This window comes from Phyllobates terribilis, unplaced genomic scaffold (assembly GCF_046119375.1).
Source record: "Phyllobates terribilis strain yellow unplaced genomic scaffold, ASM4611937v1 Scaffold_10__3_contigs__length_209671492, whole genome shotgun sequence".
NCBI classification, from domain to species: domain Eukaryota; kingdom Metazoa; phylum Chordata; class Amphibia; order Anura; family Dendrobatidae; genus Phyllobates; species Phyllobates terribilis.
Genome location: NW_027362770.1, coordinates 195,682,692 through 195,704,976, shown reverse-complemented (window position 1 = coordinate 195,704,976; position 22,285 = coordinate 195,682,692). Strand labels below are relative to the sequence as shown.

At 32.9% G+C, this 22,285-nt stretch overlaps 1 protein-coding gene across 1 annotated transcript in view; it reads left to right on the top strand.

Moving 5' to 3' along the window:
- The window catches only part of LOC141164853 (zinc finger CCCH-type antiviral protein 1-like), a 75,333-nt gene that overhangs the window by 13,373 nt on the left and 39,675 nt on the right, over positions 1-22,285 (top strand). The window contains exon 2 of the mRNA XM_073650481.1: positions 220-355. Within this exon, the coding sequence (XP_073506582.1) occupies positions 220-355 (136 nt within the window). The remainder of the gene's footprint in view (positions 1-219; positions 356-22,285) is intronic.

Here is a 22,285-nt window from a genome sequence, read left to right as displayed (position 1 = left end):
TCTCCCAGATGTCGTTGCTGACGTCCCTGAGAAATTGGTGGCAAGTGTTGGGATATTACAGAACATCAGTGGCTGGATTGAGCAATCCTTGACATATACATATAATTGTACATACATATTTATTATTATGAGTTCTCACCGAGAGTGCAACTATATGATATACCAAAGGATTAGACACAACATCTTAGTAGAAAGTATCACATATTTCTTATGTTTCAGAAAACACTGCAAGTTTTCTCATGATATTACTACAGATCATAACCGGTCGATTTTGAAAAACAAAGAAATTTGTGGACTGAATAAAGAAGAGATAAAAGTTCTCCTGTTACAGAATGACAACCAGACTCTGCCGGAGGTCAGTGCAACACAACAGAGATAATAACATGTCTCTGAGCAAAACATAATGAAAATAACTAATACAAAATATGACGTCAAGGCTCTAAATTCCCACAAAAATTAGTAAAAATTTGTAAAATAACGAGATCTATGTACAGAAACATAAATCATACAGACACATGGGCCATGCACATGGTGAACAAGTCTGTAGGACAGTGTTCACACCACCAAAAGACTGAAAAAGACAAGAACGCAGTAAAACAAAACGTATAAAAATACTCTGTTGTAAAAAAGTAACAGTAAACAGCAAGTGCTAGTAAAAAGGTTTTTTTTTACTAGCACTTGCTGTTTACTGTTACTCTTTTACAACAGAGTATTTTTATACATTTTTTTTTACTGTGTTCTTGTGTTTTTCAGAAACATAAATAATATAGTACTGCCCCAGCATGTGTTGGCAGCGGATTAATCTTTGTACTGTCCAGCCATGGGCTGTAGACACATACGCTGCTTCTGTAGATGACAAGATTACTGACTCCTGTTTTCTGCTAGACCAATAAATTGAATGTTTTCCAAGCTTGAACAAATAGCCGCTTGTTGATTTACGATCACTTAAGTCACCAGCCCAGTCTGCATCCACATATTGTCAGGGTGTGACTGTGGGATAGCAGATGTGCACCTATATTTACCGTCAGTCTAGGGGTTACTGGCTATTCCTGTCCCAGGATTACCCCTGAAGGTGGAGATGCCTGGGCCTTGTTCCTTCCTATGCTTTTAAGTAGTACTAGTCTGTGCAGTGTATGGGGAAATACAAAATAAGACAGACAGGGCAAAACGGAAGCTCAATCACACAACAATCTCTCAGGGAAATATATAAATATAAAGACACTTAGGGGAAAAGTAAAATGTTAACCAAACACCGCTCATAACAACTTTAGAAACAACCACTAATAACAAGGATGCGTCCAAGTCCTCAAACCAGGATAGAGAACTATTGCTGGTATCACCTGAACAGCAGAGCCAGCTTAAAAAGAGAAAGAGGAGACCTCACTGTTTCTCCTGCACCATGCGACCACCAGCAAAGGTTTAACTCCTTCTAACCTGCCTAGGAGCTGCAGCTCTAAAAGTCAACGCTCGGTCACTCTGTACTGATCATAGCTATGTATAGAGTCACAAGGAGGAATGTCTGAATCTGTAGAATCCACGGATGCTCATGCCGCCATGACAGGTGAACATGTTTGAGAAAACCTCCTTGTGAGTTTTAGATCTCCTGTTTCAGATATCCTTAAATTTATGTCTTGAGTCTCTTTCAAAAATGAAGAAGTTTCTTAACGGCATTCCAGTCTTTTTGGTGCGTTTTTTTCCACATATAAGCAGAGAATTCGAATTATCTGGTCGAGTCATAGTTACTATGTATAGAAGCGCTCCCACTGCCTGTCTGTATTTCTCATTGTTAGGGTCAGATCATCTTCTCCTTACATCTTTAAGTAGGATGGTTCCATTGGGTTGATAGACCTTTGGCTTCTGACATTCCAAACTGATTTGGGTTGATAGACCTTTGGCTTCTGACATTCCAAACTGATTTGGGTTGATAGACCTTTGGCTTCTGACATTCCAAACTGATTCAGAATTAAGTTGATTTTTGCACTTTGGTTTAGAAGAAAGCTTCCATCTTCTTCTCTTTGGACCTGGATTCCTGGATATGTCACATTTCCAAGGTCTTTTCTTTTAAAATGCTGAGTCAGAATTTTCGTCATCTTTGCAATTTCTGTTTCCTCTTGATGAACCATAATCACATTGTCCACATATAAGAGAATATACATCCACTTTCCGTCTGTACATTTTGTGTATAAACATGGATCGGCTCGACCTCTTTTAAATCCTTCTTCCAAAAAGACTTTGCTTAAGACCATAGAGAGATTTTTTTTAGTTTGCAAACGAGATTCTCTTCACCCTCTCTGATATAACCATCAGGAAGAGTCATGTCCAAGTCCTCTTCAATGTCACCATGTAAAAAGGCAGTTTTGATGTTCAAATATCTGACAAACATCTTTTGTACAGCAGCTATAGCCATTAGAGTCCTGAATGTGGTCTGCTAAGCAACTGGAGACAATGTGGCATCATAACCTTCACCATATTTCTGAGAATATGCTTTTAAATCTATGAACCTTGCCTTCAGAGTCATACTTGGTCTTAAAAACTCCTGTGTGAACTGAAACCAATGAACTTTCTGCCAGCATGTTATATGCTGGTGTGTTAACTCACTTAAAGAGCGTGGTTTTAGGGGAATGACATAGTGATGGGAGGGATGTCATTCCCCATACCTCCACCGCAGGGTGTGGCTGAGGATCGTTTAAATGTTCAGTCCTGGTTTTTTTTTCTGTGTGTTGTGTTTGGAGAGGCAAAGTCTCCAGACTGGACAGCCATAGCTCAGGAGGGAGCTGAAGGCTGGACATAACCGGTGTGTGCGACCCGCACACACAGATATATGGGCTGTGCTATAGTTTATCTTTTGTTTTTGTGGTTTAGGCAAGTAGGCCGTATTTATTTTGCTGGAGTGCAGAGCTTTTTGCTGTCAATAAAGCCTGCAAAGAAAACCCGGGTTCCTGAGTCTACTTCCGGAAGTGGCCGAGCGAGTCGTCCTACCACAGTGTGAATATCTACAAGAATTCAGCTGGAAAATAAACCTTCTGTAATTTTCATAAGTGCCTCCTACAGTCGAGTTCAAGCTATCTGAGGACATCACTCTGTGAGTAACGGCTGACAGAGGCAGAAGAGAAACGGAGGCTCAGCGCCCTACACTTCCAGCCTAGTTATGGAGTTAAAATAGTAAAAAAACATTTTGCCAGATAAATCTGTAAAGTCAGTCTACAGCTTCTATAACGCTACATAACATACAGCAGAGCATCCGCTTACAACATATAAGAAATCATCCAGTGTGTGTAAGCAAAATAGCACAGCCTCTCCTCCAGCAGCTCACATCACATGCCCTCTATATACAAGAATATAACTACTAAAATACTGCCCCCTATGTACAAGAATATAACTACTATAATACTGCCCCCTATGTACAAGAATATAACTGCTATAATAATGCCCTCTATATACAAGAATATAACTACTATAATACTGCCCCTATGTACAGGAATATAACTACTATAATACTGCTCCCTATGTACAAGAATATAACTACTATAAAACTGCTCCTATGTACAGGAATATAACTACTATAATACTGCCCCCTATGTACAAGAATATAACTACTATAATACTGCCCCCTATGTACAAGAATATAACTACTATAATACTGCTCCCTATGTACAAGAATATAACTACTATAATACTGCCCCTATGTACAGGAATATAACTACTATAATACTGCCCCCTATGTACAAGAATATAACTGCTATAATACTGCTCCTATGTACAAGAATATAACTACTATAATACTGCTCCTATGTACAAGAATATAACTACTATAATACTGCCCCTATGTACAGGAATATAACTACTATAATACTGCTCCCTATGTACAAGAATATAACTACTATAATACTGCTCCTATGTACAAGAATATAACTGCTATAATAATGCCCTCTATATACAAGAATATAACTACTATAATACTGCCCCCTATGTACAAGAATATAACTACTATAATACTGCCCCCTATATACAAGAATATAACTACTATAATACTGCCCCTATGTACAAGAATATAACTACTATAATACTGCTCCCTATGTGCAAGAATATAACTACTATAATACTGCCCCTATGTACAAGAATATAACTACTATAATACCGCTCCTATGTACAAGAATATATCTATAATACTGCCCCCTATGTACAAGAATATAACTACTATAATACTGCTCCTATGTATAAGAATATAACTACTATAATACTGCCCCTATGTACAAGAATATAACTACTATAATACTGCCCCTATGTACAAGAATATAACTACTATAATACTGCCCCCTATGTACCAGAATATAACTACTATAATACTGCCCCTATGTACAAGAATATAACTACTATAATACTGCTCCTATGTGCAAGAATATAACTACTATAATACTTCCCCTATGTACAAGAATATAACTGCTATAATACTGCCCCAATGTACAAGAATATAGCTACTATAATACTGCCCCTATGTACAAGAATATAACTACTATAATACTGTCCCCTATGTACAGGAATATAACTACTATAATACTGCCGCTATGTACAAGAATATAGCTACTATAATACTGCCCCCTATGTACAGGAATATAGCTACTATAATACTGCCCCCTATGTACCAGAATATAACTACTATAATACTGCCCCTATGTACAAGAATATAACTACTATAATACTGACCCCTATGTACAAGAATATAACTACTATAATACTGCCCCCTATGTACAAGAATATAACTACTATAATACCGCTCCTATGTACAAGAATATAACTACTATAATACTGCCCCTATGTACAAGAATATAACTACTATAATACTGCTCCTATGTACAAGAATATAACTACTATAATACTGCTCCCTATGTACAAGAATATAACTGCTATAATACTGCCCCTATGTACAAGAATATAACCACTATAATACTGCCCCCTATGTACAGGAATATAACTACTATAATACTGCCCCTATGTACAAGAATATAACTACTATAATACTGCTCCTATGTACAAGAATATAACTACTATAATACTGCCCCCTATGTACGAGTATATAACTACTATAATACTGCCCCTATGTACAAGAATATAACTACTATAATCCTGCTCCCTATGTACAAGAATATAACTACTATAACACTGCCCCCTATGTACAAGAATATAACTACTATAATACTGCCCCTATGTACAAGAATATAACTACTATAACACTGCCCCCTATGTACAAGAATATAACTACTATAATACTGCCCCTATGTACAAGAATATAACTACTATAACACTGCCCCCTATGTACAAGAATATAACTACTATAACACTGCCCCCTATGTACAAGAATATAACTACTATAATACTGCCCCTATGTACAAGAATATAGCTACTATAATACTGCCCCTATGTACAAGAATATAACTACTATAATACTTCTCCTATGTACAAGAATATAACTACTATAATACTGCCCCCTATGTACAAGAATATAACTACTATAATACTGCCCCCTATGTACAAGAATATAACTACTATAATACTGCCCCTATGTACAAGAATATAACTACTATAACACTGCCCCCTATGTACAAGAATATAACTACTATAACACTGCCCCCTATGTACAAGAATATAACTACTATAATACTGCCCCTATGTACAAGAATATAGCTACTATAATACTGCCCCTATGTACAAGAATATAACTACTATAATACTTCTCCTATGTACAAGAATATAACTACTATAATACTGCCCCCTATGTACAAGAATATAACTACTATAATACTACCCCTATGTACAAGAATATAGCTACTATAATACTGCCCCTATGTACAAGAATATAACTACTATAATACTTCTCCTATGTACAAGAATATAACTACTATAATACTGCCCCCTATGTACAAGAATATAACTACTATAATACTGCCCCCTATGTACAAGAATATAACTACTATAATACTGCTCCTATGTACAAGAATATAACTACTATAATACTGCTCCTATGTACAAGAATATAACTACTATAATGCTGCTCCCTATGTACAAGAATATAACTGCTATAATACTGCCCCTATGTACAAGAATATAACTGCTATAATACTGCCCCTATGTACAAGAATATAACTACTATAATACTGCCCCTATGTACAAGAATATAACTACTATAATACTGCCCCCTATGTACAGGAATATAACTACTATAATATTGCCCCTATGTACAAGAATATAACTACTATAATACTGCCCCCTATGTACAGGAATATAACTACTATAATATTGCCCCTATGTACAAGAATATAACTACTATAATACTGCCCCCTATGTACAGGAATATAACTACTATAATACTGCCCCCTATGTACAAGAATATAACTGCTATAATACTGCCCCTATGTACAAGAATATAACTACTATAATACTGCCCCCTATGTACAGGAATATAACTACTATAATATTGCCCCTATGTACAAGAATATAACTACTATAATACTGCCCCCTATGTACAGGAATATAACTACTATAATACTGCTCCTATGTACAAGAATATAACTACTATAATACTGCTCCTATGTACAAGAATATAACTACTATAATACTGCTCCTATGTACAGGAATATAACTACTATAATACTGCCCCCTATGTACAAGAATATAACTGCTATAATACTGCCCCTATGTACAAGAATATAACTACTATAATACTGCCCCCTATGTACAGGAATATAACTACTATAATATTGCCCCTATGTACAAGAATATAACTACTATAATACTGCCCCCTATGTACAGGAATATAACTACTATAATACTGCTCCTATGTACAAGAATATAACTACTATAATACTGCTCCTATGTACAGGAATATAACTACTATAATACTGCTCCTATGTACAAGAATATAACTACTATAATACTGCCCCTATGTACAAGAATATAACTACTATAATACTGCTCCTATGTACAAGAATATAACTACTATAATACCGCTCCTATGTACAAGAATATAACTACTATAATACTGCCCCCTATGTACAGGAATATAACTACTATAATACTGCTCCTATGTACAAGAATATAACTACTATAATACTGCTCCTATGTACAGGAATATAACTACTATAATACTGCTCCTATGTACAAGAATATAACTACTATAATACTGCTCCTATGTACAAGAATATAACTACTATAATACCGCTCCTATGTACAAGAATATATCTATAATACTGCCCCCTATGTACAAGAATATAACTACTATAATACTGCTCCTATGTATAAGAATATAACTACTATAATACTGCTCCTATGTACAAGAATATATCTATAATACTGCCCCCTATGTACAAGAATATAACTACTATAATACTGCTCCTATGTACAAGAATATAACTACTATAATACTGCTCCTATGTACAAGAATATAACTACTATAATGCTGCCCCCTATGTACAAGAATATAACTGCTATAATACTGCCCCTATGTACAAGAATATAACTACTATAATACTGCCCCCTATGTACAAGAATATAACTGCTATAATACTGCCCCTATGTACAAGAATATAACTACTATAATACTGCCCCCTATGTACAGGAATATAACTACTATAATATTGCCCCTATGTACAAGAATATAACTACTATAATACTGCCCCCTATGTACAGGAATATAACTACTATAATACTGCTCCTATGTACAAGAATATATCTACTATAATACTGCTCCTATGTACAGGAATATAACTACTATAATACTGCTCCTATGTACAAGAATATAACTACTATAATACCGCTCCTATGTACAAGAATATATCTATAATACTGCCCCCTATGTACAAGAATATAACTACTATAATACTGCTCCTATGTATAAGAATATAACTACTATAATACTGCCCCTATGTACAAGAATATAACTACTATAATACTGCCCCTATGTACAAGAATATGACTACTATAATACTGCCCCCTATGTACCAGAATATAACTACTATAATACTGCTCCTATGTACAAGAATATAACGACTATAATACTTCCCCTATGTACAAGAATATAACTGCTATAATACTGCCCCAATGTACAAGAATATAGCTACTATAATACTGCCCCTATGTACAAGAATATAACTAATATAATACTGTCCCCTATGTACAGGAATATAACTACTATAATACTGCTCCTATGTACAAGAATATAACGACTATAATACTTCCCCTATGTACAAGAATATAACTGCTATAATACTGCCCCAATGTACAAGAATATAGCTACTATAATACTGCCCCTATGTACAAGAATATAACTACTATAATACTGTCCCCTATGTACAGGAATATAACGACTATAATACTTCCCCTATGTACAAGAATATAACTGCTATAATACTGCCCCAATGTACAAGAATATAGCTACTATAATACTGCCCCTATGTACAAGAATATAACTACTATAATACTGTCCCCTATGTACAGGAATATAACTACTATAATACTACCGCTATGTACAAGAATATAGCTACTATAATACTGCCCCCTATGTACAGGAATATAGCTACTATAATACTGCCCCTATGTACAAGAATATAACTACTATAATACTGCCCCCTATGTACAAGAATATAACTGCTATAATACTGCCCCAATGTACAAGAATATAACTACTATAATACTGCCCCCTATGTACAAGAATATAACTACTATAATACTTCCCCTATGTACAAGAATATAACTACTATAATACTGCCCCCTATGTACAAGAATATAACTACTATAATACTGCCCCCTATGTACAAGAATATAACTGCTATAATACTGCCCCAATGTACAGGAATATAACTACTATAATACTGCTCCCTATGTGCAAGAATATAACTACTATAATACTGCCCCTATGTACAAGAATATAACTACTATAATACTGCCCCCTATGTACAAGAATATAACTACTATAATACTGCTCCTATGTACAAGAATATAACTATTATAATACTGCCCCATATGTACAAGAATATAACTACTATAATACTGCTCCTATGTACAAGAATACAACTACTATAATACTGCCCCTATGTACAAGAATATAACTACTATAATACTGCCCCCTATGTACAAGAATATAACTACTATAATACTGCCCCTATGTACAAGAATATAACTACTATAACACTGCTCCCTATGTACAAGAATATAACTACTATAACACTGCCCCCTATGTACAAGAATATAACTACTATAATACTGCCCCTATGTACAAGAATATAACTACTATAACACTGCCCCCTATGTACAAGAATATAACTACTATAATACTGCCCCTATGTATAAGAATATAACTACTATAATACTGTCCCCTATGGACAAGAATATAACTACTATAATACTGCCCCTATGTACAAGAATATAACTACTATAACACTGCCCCCTATGTACAAGAATATAACTACTATAATACTGCCCCTATGTATAAGAATATAACTACTATAACACTGCCCCCTATGTACAAGAATATAACTACTATAACACTGCCCCCTATGTACAAGAATATAACTACTATAACACTGCCCCCTATGTACAAGAATATAACTACTATAATACTGCCCCTATGTACAAGAATATAACTACTATAATACTGCCCCTTATGTACAAGAATATAACTACTATAATACTGCCCCCTATGTACAAGAATATAACTACTATAATACTGCCCCCTATGTACAAGAATATAACTACTATAATACTGCCCCTATGTATACAAATATAACTACTATAACACTGCCCCCTATGTACAAGAATATAACTACTATAACACTGCCCCCTATGTACAAGAATATAACTACTATAATACTGCCCCTATGTACAAGAATATAACTACTATAATACTGCCCCTTATGTACAAGAATATAACTACTATAATACTGCCCCTATGTACAAGAATATAACTACTATAATACTGCCCCCTATGTACAAGAATATAACTACTATAATACTGCTCCTATGTACAAGAATAAAACTACTATAATACTGCCCCCCATGTACAAGAATATAACTACTATAATACTGCCCCTATGTACAAGAATATAACTACTATAATACTGCTCCTATGTACAAGAATATAACTACTATAATACTGCCCCTTATGTACAAGAATATAACTACTATAATACTGCTCCTATGTATAAGAATATAACTACTATAATACTGCTCCTATGTACAAGAATATAACTACTATAATACTGCCCCCTATGTACAAGAATATAACTACTATAATACTGCCCCTATGTACAAGAATATAACTACTATAATACTGCTCCTATGTACAAGAATATAACTACTATAATACTGCCCCCTATGTACAAGAATATAACTACTATAATACTGCTCCTATGTACAAGAATACAACTACTATAATACTGCTCCTATGTACAAGAATACAACTACTATAATACTGCCCCCTATGTACAAGAATATAACTACTATAATACTGCCCCATATGTACAAGAATATAACTACTATAATACTGCTCCCTATGTACAAGAATATAACTACTATAATACTGCCCCTATGTACAAGAATATAACTACTATAATACTGCTCCTATGTACAAGAATATAACTACTATAATACTGCCCCCTATGTACAAGAATATAACTACTATAATACTGCTCCTATGTACAAGAATACAACTACTATAATACTGCTCCTATGTACAAGAATACAACTACTATAATACTGCCCCCTATGTACAAGAATATAACTACTATAATACTGCCCCATATGTACAAGAATATAACTACTATAATACTGCTCCCTATGTACAAGAATATAACTACTATAATACAGCCCCTATGTACAAGAATATAACTACTATAATACTGCTCCTATGTACAAGAATATAACTACTATAATACTGCCCCCTATTTACAAGAATATAACTACTATAATACTGCTCCTATGTACAAGAATATAACTACTATAATACTGCCCCCTATGTACAAGAATATAACTACTATAATACTGCCCCCTATGTACAAGAATATAACTACTATAATACTGCTCCTATGTACAAGAATACAACTACTATAATACTGCTCCTATGTACAAGAATATAACTGCTATAATACTGCCCCTATGTACAAGAATATAACTACTATAATACTGCCCCGTATGTACAAGAATATAACTACTATAATACTGCCCCTATGTACAAGAATATAACTACTATAATACTGCCCCATATGTACAAGAATATAACTACTATAATACTGCTCCTATGTACAAGAATACAACTACTATAATACTGCCCCTATGTACAAGAATATAACTACTATAATACTGCCCCCTATGTACAAGAATATAACTACTATAATACTGCCCCCTATGTACAAGATTATAACTACTATAACACTGCCCCCTATGTACAAGAATATAACTACTATAATACTGCTCCCTATGTACAAGAATATGACTACTATAATACAGACCCCTATGTACAAGAATATAACTACTATAATACTGCTCCTATGTACAAGAATATAACTACTATAATACTGCCCCCTATGTACAAGAATATAACTACTATAATACTGCCCCTATGTACAAGAATATAACTACTATAATACTGCTCCGTATGTACAAGAATATAACTACTATAATACTGCTCCTATGTACAAGAATATAACTACTATAATACTGCTCCTATGTACAAGAATATAACTACTATAATATTACCCCCTATGTACAAGAATATAACAACTATAACACTGCCCCCTATGTACAAGAATATAACTACTATAATACTGCTCCCTATGTACAAGAATATGACTACTATAATACTGACCCCTATGTACAAGAATATAACTACTATAATACTGCTCCTATGTACAAGAATATAACTACTATAATACTGCCCCCTATGTACAAGAATATAACTACTATAATACTGCCCCTATGTACAAGAATATAACTACTATAATACTGCTCCCTATGTACAAGAATATAACTACTATAATACTGCTCCTATGTACAAGAATATAACTACTATAATACTGCTCCTATGTACAAGAATATAACTACTATAATATTACCCCCTATGTACAAGAATATAACAACTATAACACTGCCCCCTATGTACAAGAATATAACTACTATAATACTGCCCCTATGTACAAGAATATAACTACTATAACACTGCCCCCTATGTACAAGAATATAACTACTATAATACTGCCCCTATGTATAAGAATATAACTACTATAATACTGCCCCTATGTACAAGAATATAACTACTATAACACTGCCCGCTATGTACAAGAATATAACTACTATAATAATGCCCCTATGTACAAGAATATAACTACTATAATACTGCTCCTATGTACAAGAATACAACTACTATAATACTGCCCCTATGTACAAGAATATAACTACTATAATACTGCCCCCTATGTACAAGAATATAACTACTATAATACTGCCCCCTATGTACAAGATTTTAACTACTATAACACTGCCCCCTATGTACAAGAATATAACTACTATAATACTGCTCCCTATGTACAAGAATATGACTACTATAATACTGACCCCTATGTACAAGAATATAACTACTATAATACTGCTCCTATGTACAAGAATATAACTACTATAATACTGCCCCCTATATACAAGAATATAACTACTATAATACTGCCCCTATGTACAAGAATATAACTACTATAATACTGCTCCCTATGTACAAGAATATAACTACTATAATACTGCTCCTATGTACAAGAATATAACTACTATAATACTGCTCCTATGTACAAGAATATAACTACTATAATATTACCCCCTATGTACAAGAATATAACAACTATAACACTGCCCCCTATGTACAAGAATATAACTACTATAATACTGCCCCTATGTACAAGAATATAACTACTATAACACTGCCCCCTATGTACAAGAATATAACTACTATAATACTGCCCCTATGTATAAGAATATAACTACTATAATACTGCCCCTATGTACAAGAATATAACTACTATAACACTGCCCCCTATGTACAAGAATATAACTACTATAATAATGCCCCTATGTACAAGAATATAACTACTATAATACTGCCCCTATGTACAAGAATATAACTACTATAATACTGCCCCTTATGTACAAGAATATAACTACTATAATACTGCCCCTATGTACAAGAATATAACTACTATAATACTGCCCCCTATGTACAAGAATATAACTACTATAATACTGCTCCTATGTACAAGAATAAAACTACTATAATACTGCCCCCATGTACAAGAATATAACTACTATAATACTGCCCCCTATGTACAAGAATATAACTACTATAATACTGCTCCTATGTATAAGAATATAACTACTATAATACTGCTCCTATGTACAAGAATATAACTACTATAATACTGCCCCCTATGTACAAGAATATAACTACTATAATACTGCCCCTATGTACAAGAATATAACTACTATAATACTGCTCCTATGTACAAGAATATAACTACTATAATACTGCCCCCTATGTACAAGAATATAACTACTATAATACTGCCCCCTATGTACAAGAATATAACTACTATAATACTGCTCCTATGTACAAGAATATAACTACTATAATACTGCTCCTATGTACAAGAATACAACTACTATAATACTGCCCCCTATGTACAAGAATATAACTACTATAATACTGCCCCATATGTAAAAGAATATAACTACTATAATACTGCTCCCTATGTACAAGAATATAACTACTATAATACTGCCCCTATGTACAAGAATATAACTACTATAATACTGCCCCCTATGTACAAGAATATAACTACTATAATACTGCTCCTATGTACAAGAATATAACTACTATAATACTGCCCCCTATGTACAAGAATATAACTACTATAATACTGCTCCTATGTACAAGAATATAACTACTATAATACTGCCCCCTATGTACAAGAATATAACTACTATAATACTGCCCCCTATGTACAAGAATATAACTACTATAATACTGCTCCTATGTACAAGAATACAACTACTATAATACTGCTCCTATGTACAAGAATATAACTGCTATAATACTGCCCCTATGTACAAGAATATAACTACTATAATACTGCCCCATATGTACAAGAATATAACTACTATAATACTGCCCCTATGTACAAGAATATAACTATTATAATACTGCCCCATATGTACAAGAATATAACTACTATAATACTGCTCCTATGTACAAGAATACAACTACTATAATACTGCCCCTATGTACAAGAATATAACTACTATTATACTGCCCCCTATGTACAAGAATATAACTACTATAATACTGCCCCCTATGTACAAGATTATAACTACTATAACACTGCCCCCTATGTACAAGAATATAACTACTATAATACTGCTCCCTATGTACAAGAATATGACTACTATAATACTGACCCCTATGTACAAGAATATAACTACTATAATACTGCTCCTATGTACAAGAATATAACTACTATAATACTGCCCCCTATGTACAAGAATATAACTACTATAATACTGCCGCTATGTACAAGAATATAACTACTATAATACTGCTCCCTATGTACAAGAATATAACTACTATAATACTGCTCCTATATACAAGAATATAACTACTATAATACTGCTCCTATGTACAAGAATATAACTACTATAATATTACCCCCTATGTACAAGAATATAACTACTATAACACTGCCCCTATGTACAAGAATATAACTACTATAATACTGCCCCTATGTACAAGAATATAACTACTATAACACTGCCCCCTATGTACAAGAATATAACTACTATAATACTGCCCCTATGTATAAGAATATAACTACTATAACACTGCCCCCTATGTACAAGAATATAACTGCTATAACACTGCCCCCTATGTACAAGAATATAACTACTATAATACTGCCCATTATGTAGAAGAATATAACTACTATAATACTGCCCCCTATGTACAAGAATATAACTACTATAATACTGCCCCCTATGTACAAGAATATAACTACTATAATACTGCTCCTATGTACAAGAATATAACTACTGTAATACTGACCCTTATGTACAAGAATATAACTACTATAATACTGCCCCCTATGTACAAGAATATAACTACTATAATACTGCCCCTATGTACAAGAATAAAACTACTATAATACTGCCCCCCATGTACAAGAATATAACTACTATAATACTGACCCCTATGTACAAGAATATAACTACTATAATACTGCTCCTATGTACAAGAATATAACTACTATAATACTGCCCCCTATGTACAAGAATATAACTACTATAATACTGCTCCTATGTATAAGAATATAACTACTATAATACTGCTACTATGTACAAGAATATAACTACTATAATACTGCCCCCTATGTACAAGAATATAACTACTATAATACTGCCCCTATGTACAAGAATATAACTACTATAATACTGCTCCTATGTACAAGAATATAACTACTATAATACTGCCCCCTATGTACAAGAATATAACTACTATAATACTGCCCCCTATGTACAAGAATATAACTTCTATAATACTGCTTCTATGTACAAGAATACAACTACTATAATACTGCTCCTATGTACAAGAATACAACTACTATAATACTGCCCCCTATGTACAAGAATATAACTACTATAATACTGCTCCATATGTACAAGAATATAACTACTATAATACTGCTCCCTATGTACAAGAATATAACTACTATAATACTGCCCCTATGTACAAGAATATAACTACTATAATACTGCCCCCTATGTACAAGAATATAACTACTATAATACTGCTCCTATGTACAAGAATATAACTACTATAATACTGCCCCCTATGTACAAGACTATAACTACTATAATACTGCCCCTATGTACAAGAATATAACTACTATAATACTGCTCCTATGTACAAGAATACAACTACTATAATACTGCTCCTATGTACAAGAATATAACTACTATAATACTGCCCCTATGTACAAGAATATAACTACTATAATACTGCCCCATATGTACAAGAATATAACTACTATAATACTGCTCCTATGTACAAGAATACAACTACTATAATACTGCCCCTATGTACAAGAATATAACTACTATAATACTGCTCCCTATGTACAAGAATATGACTACTATAATACTGACCCCTATGTACAAGAATATAACTACTATAATACTGCTCCTATGTACAAGAATATAACTACTATAATACTGCCCCCTATGTACAAGAATATAACTACTATAATACTGCCCCTATGTACAAGAATATAACTACTATAATACTGCTCCCTATGTACAAGAATATAACTACTATAATACTGCTCCTATGTACAAGAATATAACTACTATAATACTGCTCCTACGTACAAGAATATAACTACTATAATATTACCCCTATGTACAAGAATATAACTACTATAATACTGCCCCTATGTACAAGAATATAACTACTATAACACTGCCCCCTATGTACAAGAATATAACTACTATAATACTGCCCCTATGTATAAGAATATAACTACTATAATACTGCCCCTATGTACAAGAATATAACTACTATAACACTGCCCCCTATGTACAAGAATATAACTACTATAATACTGCCCCTATGTACAAGAATATAACTACTATAATACTGCCCCTATGTACAAGAATATAACTACTATAATACTGCCCCTTATGTACAAGAATATAACTACTATAATACTGCCCCTATGTACAAGAATATAACTACTATAATACTGCCCCCTATGTACAAGAATATAACTACTATAATACTGCTCCTATGTACAAGAATAAAACTACTATAATACTGCCCCCATGTACAAGAATATAACTACTATAATACTGCCCCCTATGTACAAGAATATAACTACTATAATACTGCTCCTATGTACAATAATATAACTACTATAATACTGCCCCCTATGTACAAGAATATAACTACTATAATACTGCTCCTATGTATAAGAATATAACTACTATAATACTGCTCCTATGTACAAGAATATAACTACTATAATACTGCCCCCTATGTACAAGAATATAACTACTATAATACTGCCCCTATGTACAAGAATATAACTACTATAATACTGCTCCTATGTACAAGAATATAACTACTATAATACTGCCCCCTATGTACAAGAATATAACTACTATAATACTGCCACCTATGTACAAGAATATAACTACTATAATACTGCTCCTATGTACAAGAATATAACTACTATAATACTGCTCCTATGTACAAGAATACAACTACTATAATACTGCCCCCTATGTACAAGAATATAACTACTATAATACTGCCCCATATGTACAAGAATATAACTACTATAATACTGCTCCCTATGTACAAGAATATAACTACTATAATACTGCCCCTATGTACAAGAATATAACTACTATAATACTGCCCCCTATGTACAAGAATATAACTACTATAATACTGCTCCTATGTACAAGAATATAACTACTATAATACTGCCCCCTATGTACAAGAATATAACTACTATAATACTGCTCCTATGTACAAGAATATAACTACTATAATACTGCCCCCTATGTACAAGAATATAACTACTATAATACTGCCCCCTATGTACAAGAATATAACTACTATAATACTGCTCCTATGTACAAGAATACAACTACTATAATACTGCTCCTATGTACAAGAATATAACTGCTATAATACTGCCCCTATGTACAAGAATATAACTACTATAATACTGCCCCATATGTACAAGAATATAACTACTATAATACTGCCCCTATGTACAAGAATATAACTACTATAATACTGCCCCATATGTACAAGAATATAACTACTATAATACTGCTCCTATGTACAAGAATACAACTACTATAATACTGCCCCTATGTACAAGAATATAACTACTATAATACTGCCCCCTATGTACAAGAATATAACTACTATAATACTGCCCCCTATGTACAAGATTATAACTACTATAACACTGCCCCTATGTACAAGAATATAACTACTATAATACTGCTCGTATGTACAAGAATATAACTACTATAATACTGCCCCCTATGTACAAGAATATAACTACTATAATACTGCTCCTATGTATAAGAATATAACTACTATAATACTGCTCCTATGTACAAGAATATAACTACTATAATACTGCCCCCTATGTACAAGAATATAACTACTATAATACTGCCCCTATGTACAAGAATATAACTACTATAATACTGCTCCTATGTACAAGAATATAACTACTATAATACTGCCCCCTATGTACAAGAATATAACTACTATAATACTGCCCCCTATGTACAAGAATATAACTACTATAATACTGCTCCTATGTACAAGAATATAACTACTATAATACTGCTCCTATGTACAAGAATACAACTACTATAATACTGCTCCTATGTACAAGAATATAACTACTATAATACTGCCCCATATGTACAAGAATATAACTACTATAATACTGCTCCCTATGTACAAGAATATAACTACTATAATACTGCCCCTATGTACAAGAATATAACTACTATAATACTGCCCCCTATGTACAAGAATATAACTACTATAATACTGCTCCTATGTACAAGAATATAACTACTATAATACTGCCCCCTATGTACAAGAATATAACTACTATAATACTGCTCCTATGTACAAGAATATAACTACTATAATACTGCCCCCTATGTACAAGAATATAACTACTATAATACTGCCCCCTATGTACAAGAATATAACTACTATAATACTGCTCCTATGTACAAGAATACAACTACTATAATACTGCTCCTATGTACAAGAATATAACTGCTATAATACTGCCCCTATGTACAAGAATATAACTACTATAATACTGCCCCATATGTACAAGAATATAACTACTATAATACTGCCCCTATGTACAAGAATATAACTACTATAATACTGCCCCATATGTACAAGAATATAACTACTATAATACTGCTCCTATGTACAAGAATACAACTACTATAATACTGCCCCTATGTACAAGAATATAACTACTATAATACTGCCCCCTATGTACAAGAATATAACTACTATAATACTGCCCCCTATGTACAAGATTATAACTACTATAACACTGCCCCCTATGTACAAGAATATAACTACTATAATACTGCTCCCTATGTACAAGAATATGACTACTATAATACTGACCCCTATGTACAAGAATATAACTACTATAATACTGCTCCTATGTACAAGAATATAACTACTATAATACTGCCCCCTATGTACAAGAATATAACTACTATAATACTGCCGCTATGTACAAGAATATAACTACTATAATACTGCTCCCTATGTACAAGAATATAACTACTATAATACTGCTCCTATGTACAAGAATATAACTACTATAATACTGCTCCTATGTACAAGAATATAACTACTATAATATTACCCCCTATGTACAAGAATATAACTACTATAACACTGCCCCCTATGTACAAGAATATAACTACTATAATACTGCCCCTATGTACAAGAATATAACTACTATAACACTGCCCCCTATGTACAAGAATATAACTACTATAATACTGCCCCTATGTATAAGAATATAACTACTATAACACTGCCCCCTATGAACAAGAATATAACTGCTATAACACTGCCCCCTATGTACAAGAATATAACTACTATAATACTGCCCCTATGTACAAGAATATAACTACTATAATACTGCCCATTATGTAGAAGAATATAACTACTATAATACTGCCCCCTATGTACAAGAATATAACTACTATAATACTGCCCCCTATGTACAAGAATATAACTACTATAATACTGCTCCTATGTACAAGAATATAACTACTGTAATACTGACCCTTATGTACAAGAATATAACTACTATAATACTGCCCCCTATGTACAAGAATATAACTACTATAATACTGCCCCTATGTACAAGAATAAAACTACTATAATACTGCCCCCCATGTACAAGAATATAACTACTATAATACTGACCCCTATGTACAAGAATATAACTACTATAATACTGCTCCTATGTACAAGAATATAACTACTATAATACTGCCCCCTATGTACAAGAATATAACTACTATAATACTGCTCCTATGTATAAGAATATAACTACTATAATACTGCTACTATGTACAAGAATATAACTACTATAATACTGCCCCCTATGTACAAGAATATAACTACTATAATACTGCCCCTATGTACAAGAATATGACTACTATAATACTGCTCCTATGTACAAGAATATAACTACTATAATACTGCCCCCTATGTACAAGAATATAACTACTATAATACTGCCCCTATGTATAAGAATATAACTACTATAACACTGCCCCCTATGTACAAGAATATAACTGCTATAACACTGCCCCCTATGTACAAGAATATAACTACTATAATACTGCCCCTATGTACAAGAATATAACTACTATAATACTGCCCATTATGTAGAAGAATATAACTACTATAATACTGCCCCCTATGTACAAGAATATAACTACTATAATACTGCCCCCTATGTACAAGAATATAACTACTATAATACTGCTCCTATGTACAAGAATATAACTACTGTAATACTGACCCTTATGTACAAGAATATAACTACTATAATACTGCCCCCTATGTACAAGAATATAACTACTATAATACTGCCCCTATGTACAAGAATAAAACTACTATAATACTGCCCCCCATGTACAAGAATATAACTACTATAATACTGACCCCTATGTACAAGAATATAACTACTATAATACTGCTCCTATGTACAAGAATATAACTACTATAATACTGCCCCCTATGTACAAGAATATAACTACTATAATACTGCTCCTATGTATAAGAATATAACTACTATAATACTGCTACTATGTACAAGAATATAACTACTATAATACTGCCCCCTATGTACAAGAATATAACTACTATAATACTGCCCCTATGTACAAGAATATAACTACTATAATACTGCTCCTATGTACAAGAATATAACTACTATAATACTGCCCCCTATGTACAAGAATATAACTACTATAATACTGCCCCCTATGTACAAGAATATAACTTCTATAATACTGCTTCTATGTACAAGAATACAACTACTATAATACTGCTCCTATGTACAAGAATACAACTACTATAATACTGCCCCCTATGTACAAGAATATAACTACTATAATACTGCCCCATATGTACAAGAATATAACTACTATAATACTGCTCCCTATGTACAAGAATATAACTACTATAATACTGCCCCTATGTACAAGAATATAACTACTATAATACTGCCCCCTATGTACAAGAATATAACTACTATAATACTGCTCCTATGTACAAGAATATAACTACTATAATACTGCCCCCTATGTACAAGACTATAACTACTATAATACTGCCCCTATGTACAAGAATATAACTACTATAATACTGCTCCTATGTACAAGAATACAACTACTATAATACTGCTCCTATGTACAAGAATATAACTACTATAATACTGCCCCTATGTACAAGAATATAACTACTATAATACTGCCCCATATGTACAAGAATATAACTACTATAATACTGCTCCTATGTACAAGAATACAACTACTATAATACTGCCCCTATGTACAAGAATATAACTACTATAATACTGCTCCCTATGTACAAGAATATGACTACTATAATACTGACCCCTATGTACAAGAATATAACTACTATAATACTGCTCCTATGTACAAGAATATAACTACTATAATACTGCCCCCTATGTACAAGAATATAACTACTATAATACTGCCCCTATGTACAAGAATATAACTACTATAATACTGCTCCCTATGTACAAGAATATAACTACTATAATACTGCTCCTATGTACAAGAATATAACTACTATAATACTGCTCCTACGTACAAGAATATAACTACTATAATATTACCCCCTATGTACAAGAATATAACTACTATAATACTGCCCCTATGTACAAGAATATAACTACTATAACACTGCCCCCTATGTACAAGAATATAACTACTATAATACTGCCCCTATGTATAAGAATATAACTACTATAATACTGCCCCTATGTACAAGAATATAACTACTATAACACTGCCCCCTATGTACAAGAATATAACTACTATAATACTGCCCCTATGTACAAGAATATAACTACTATAATAC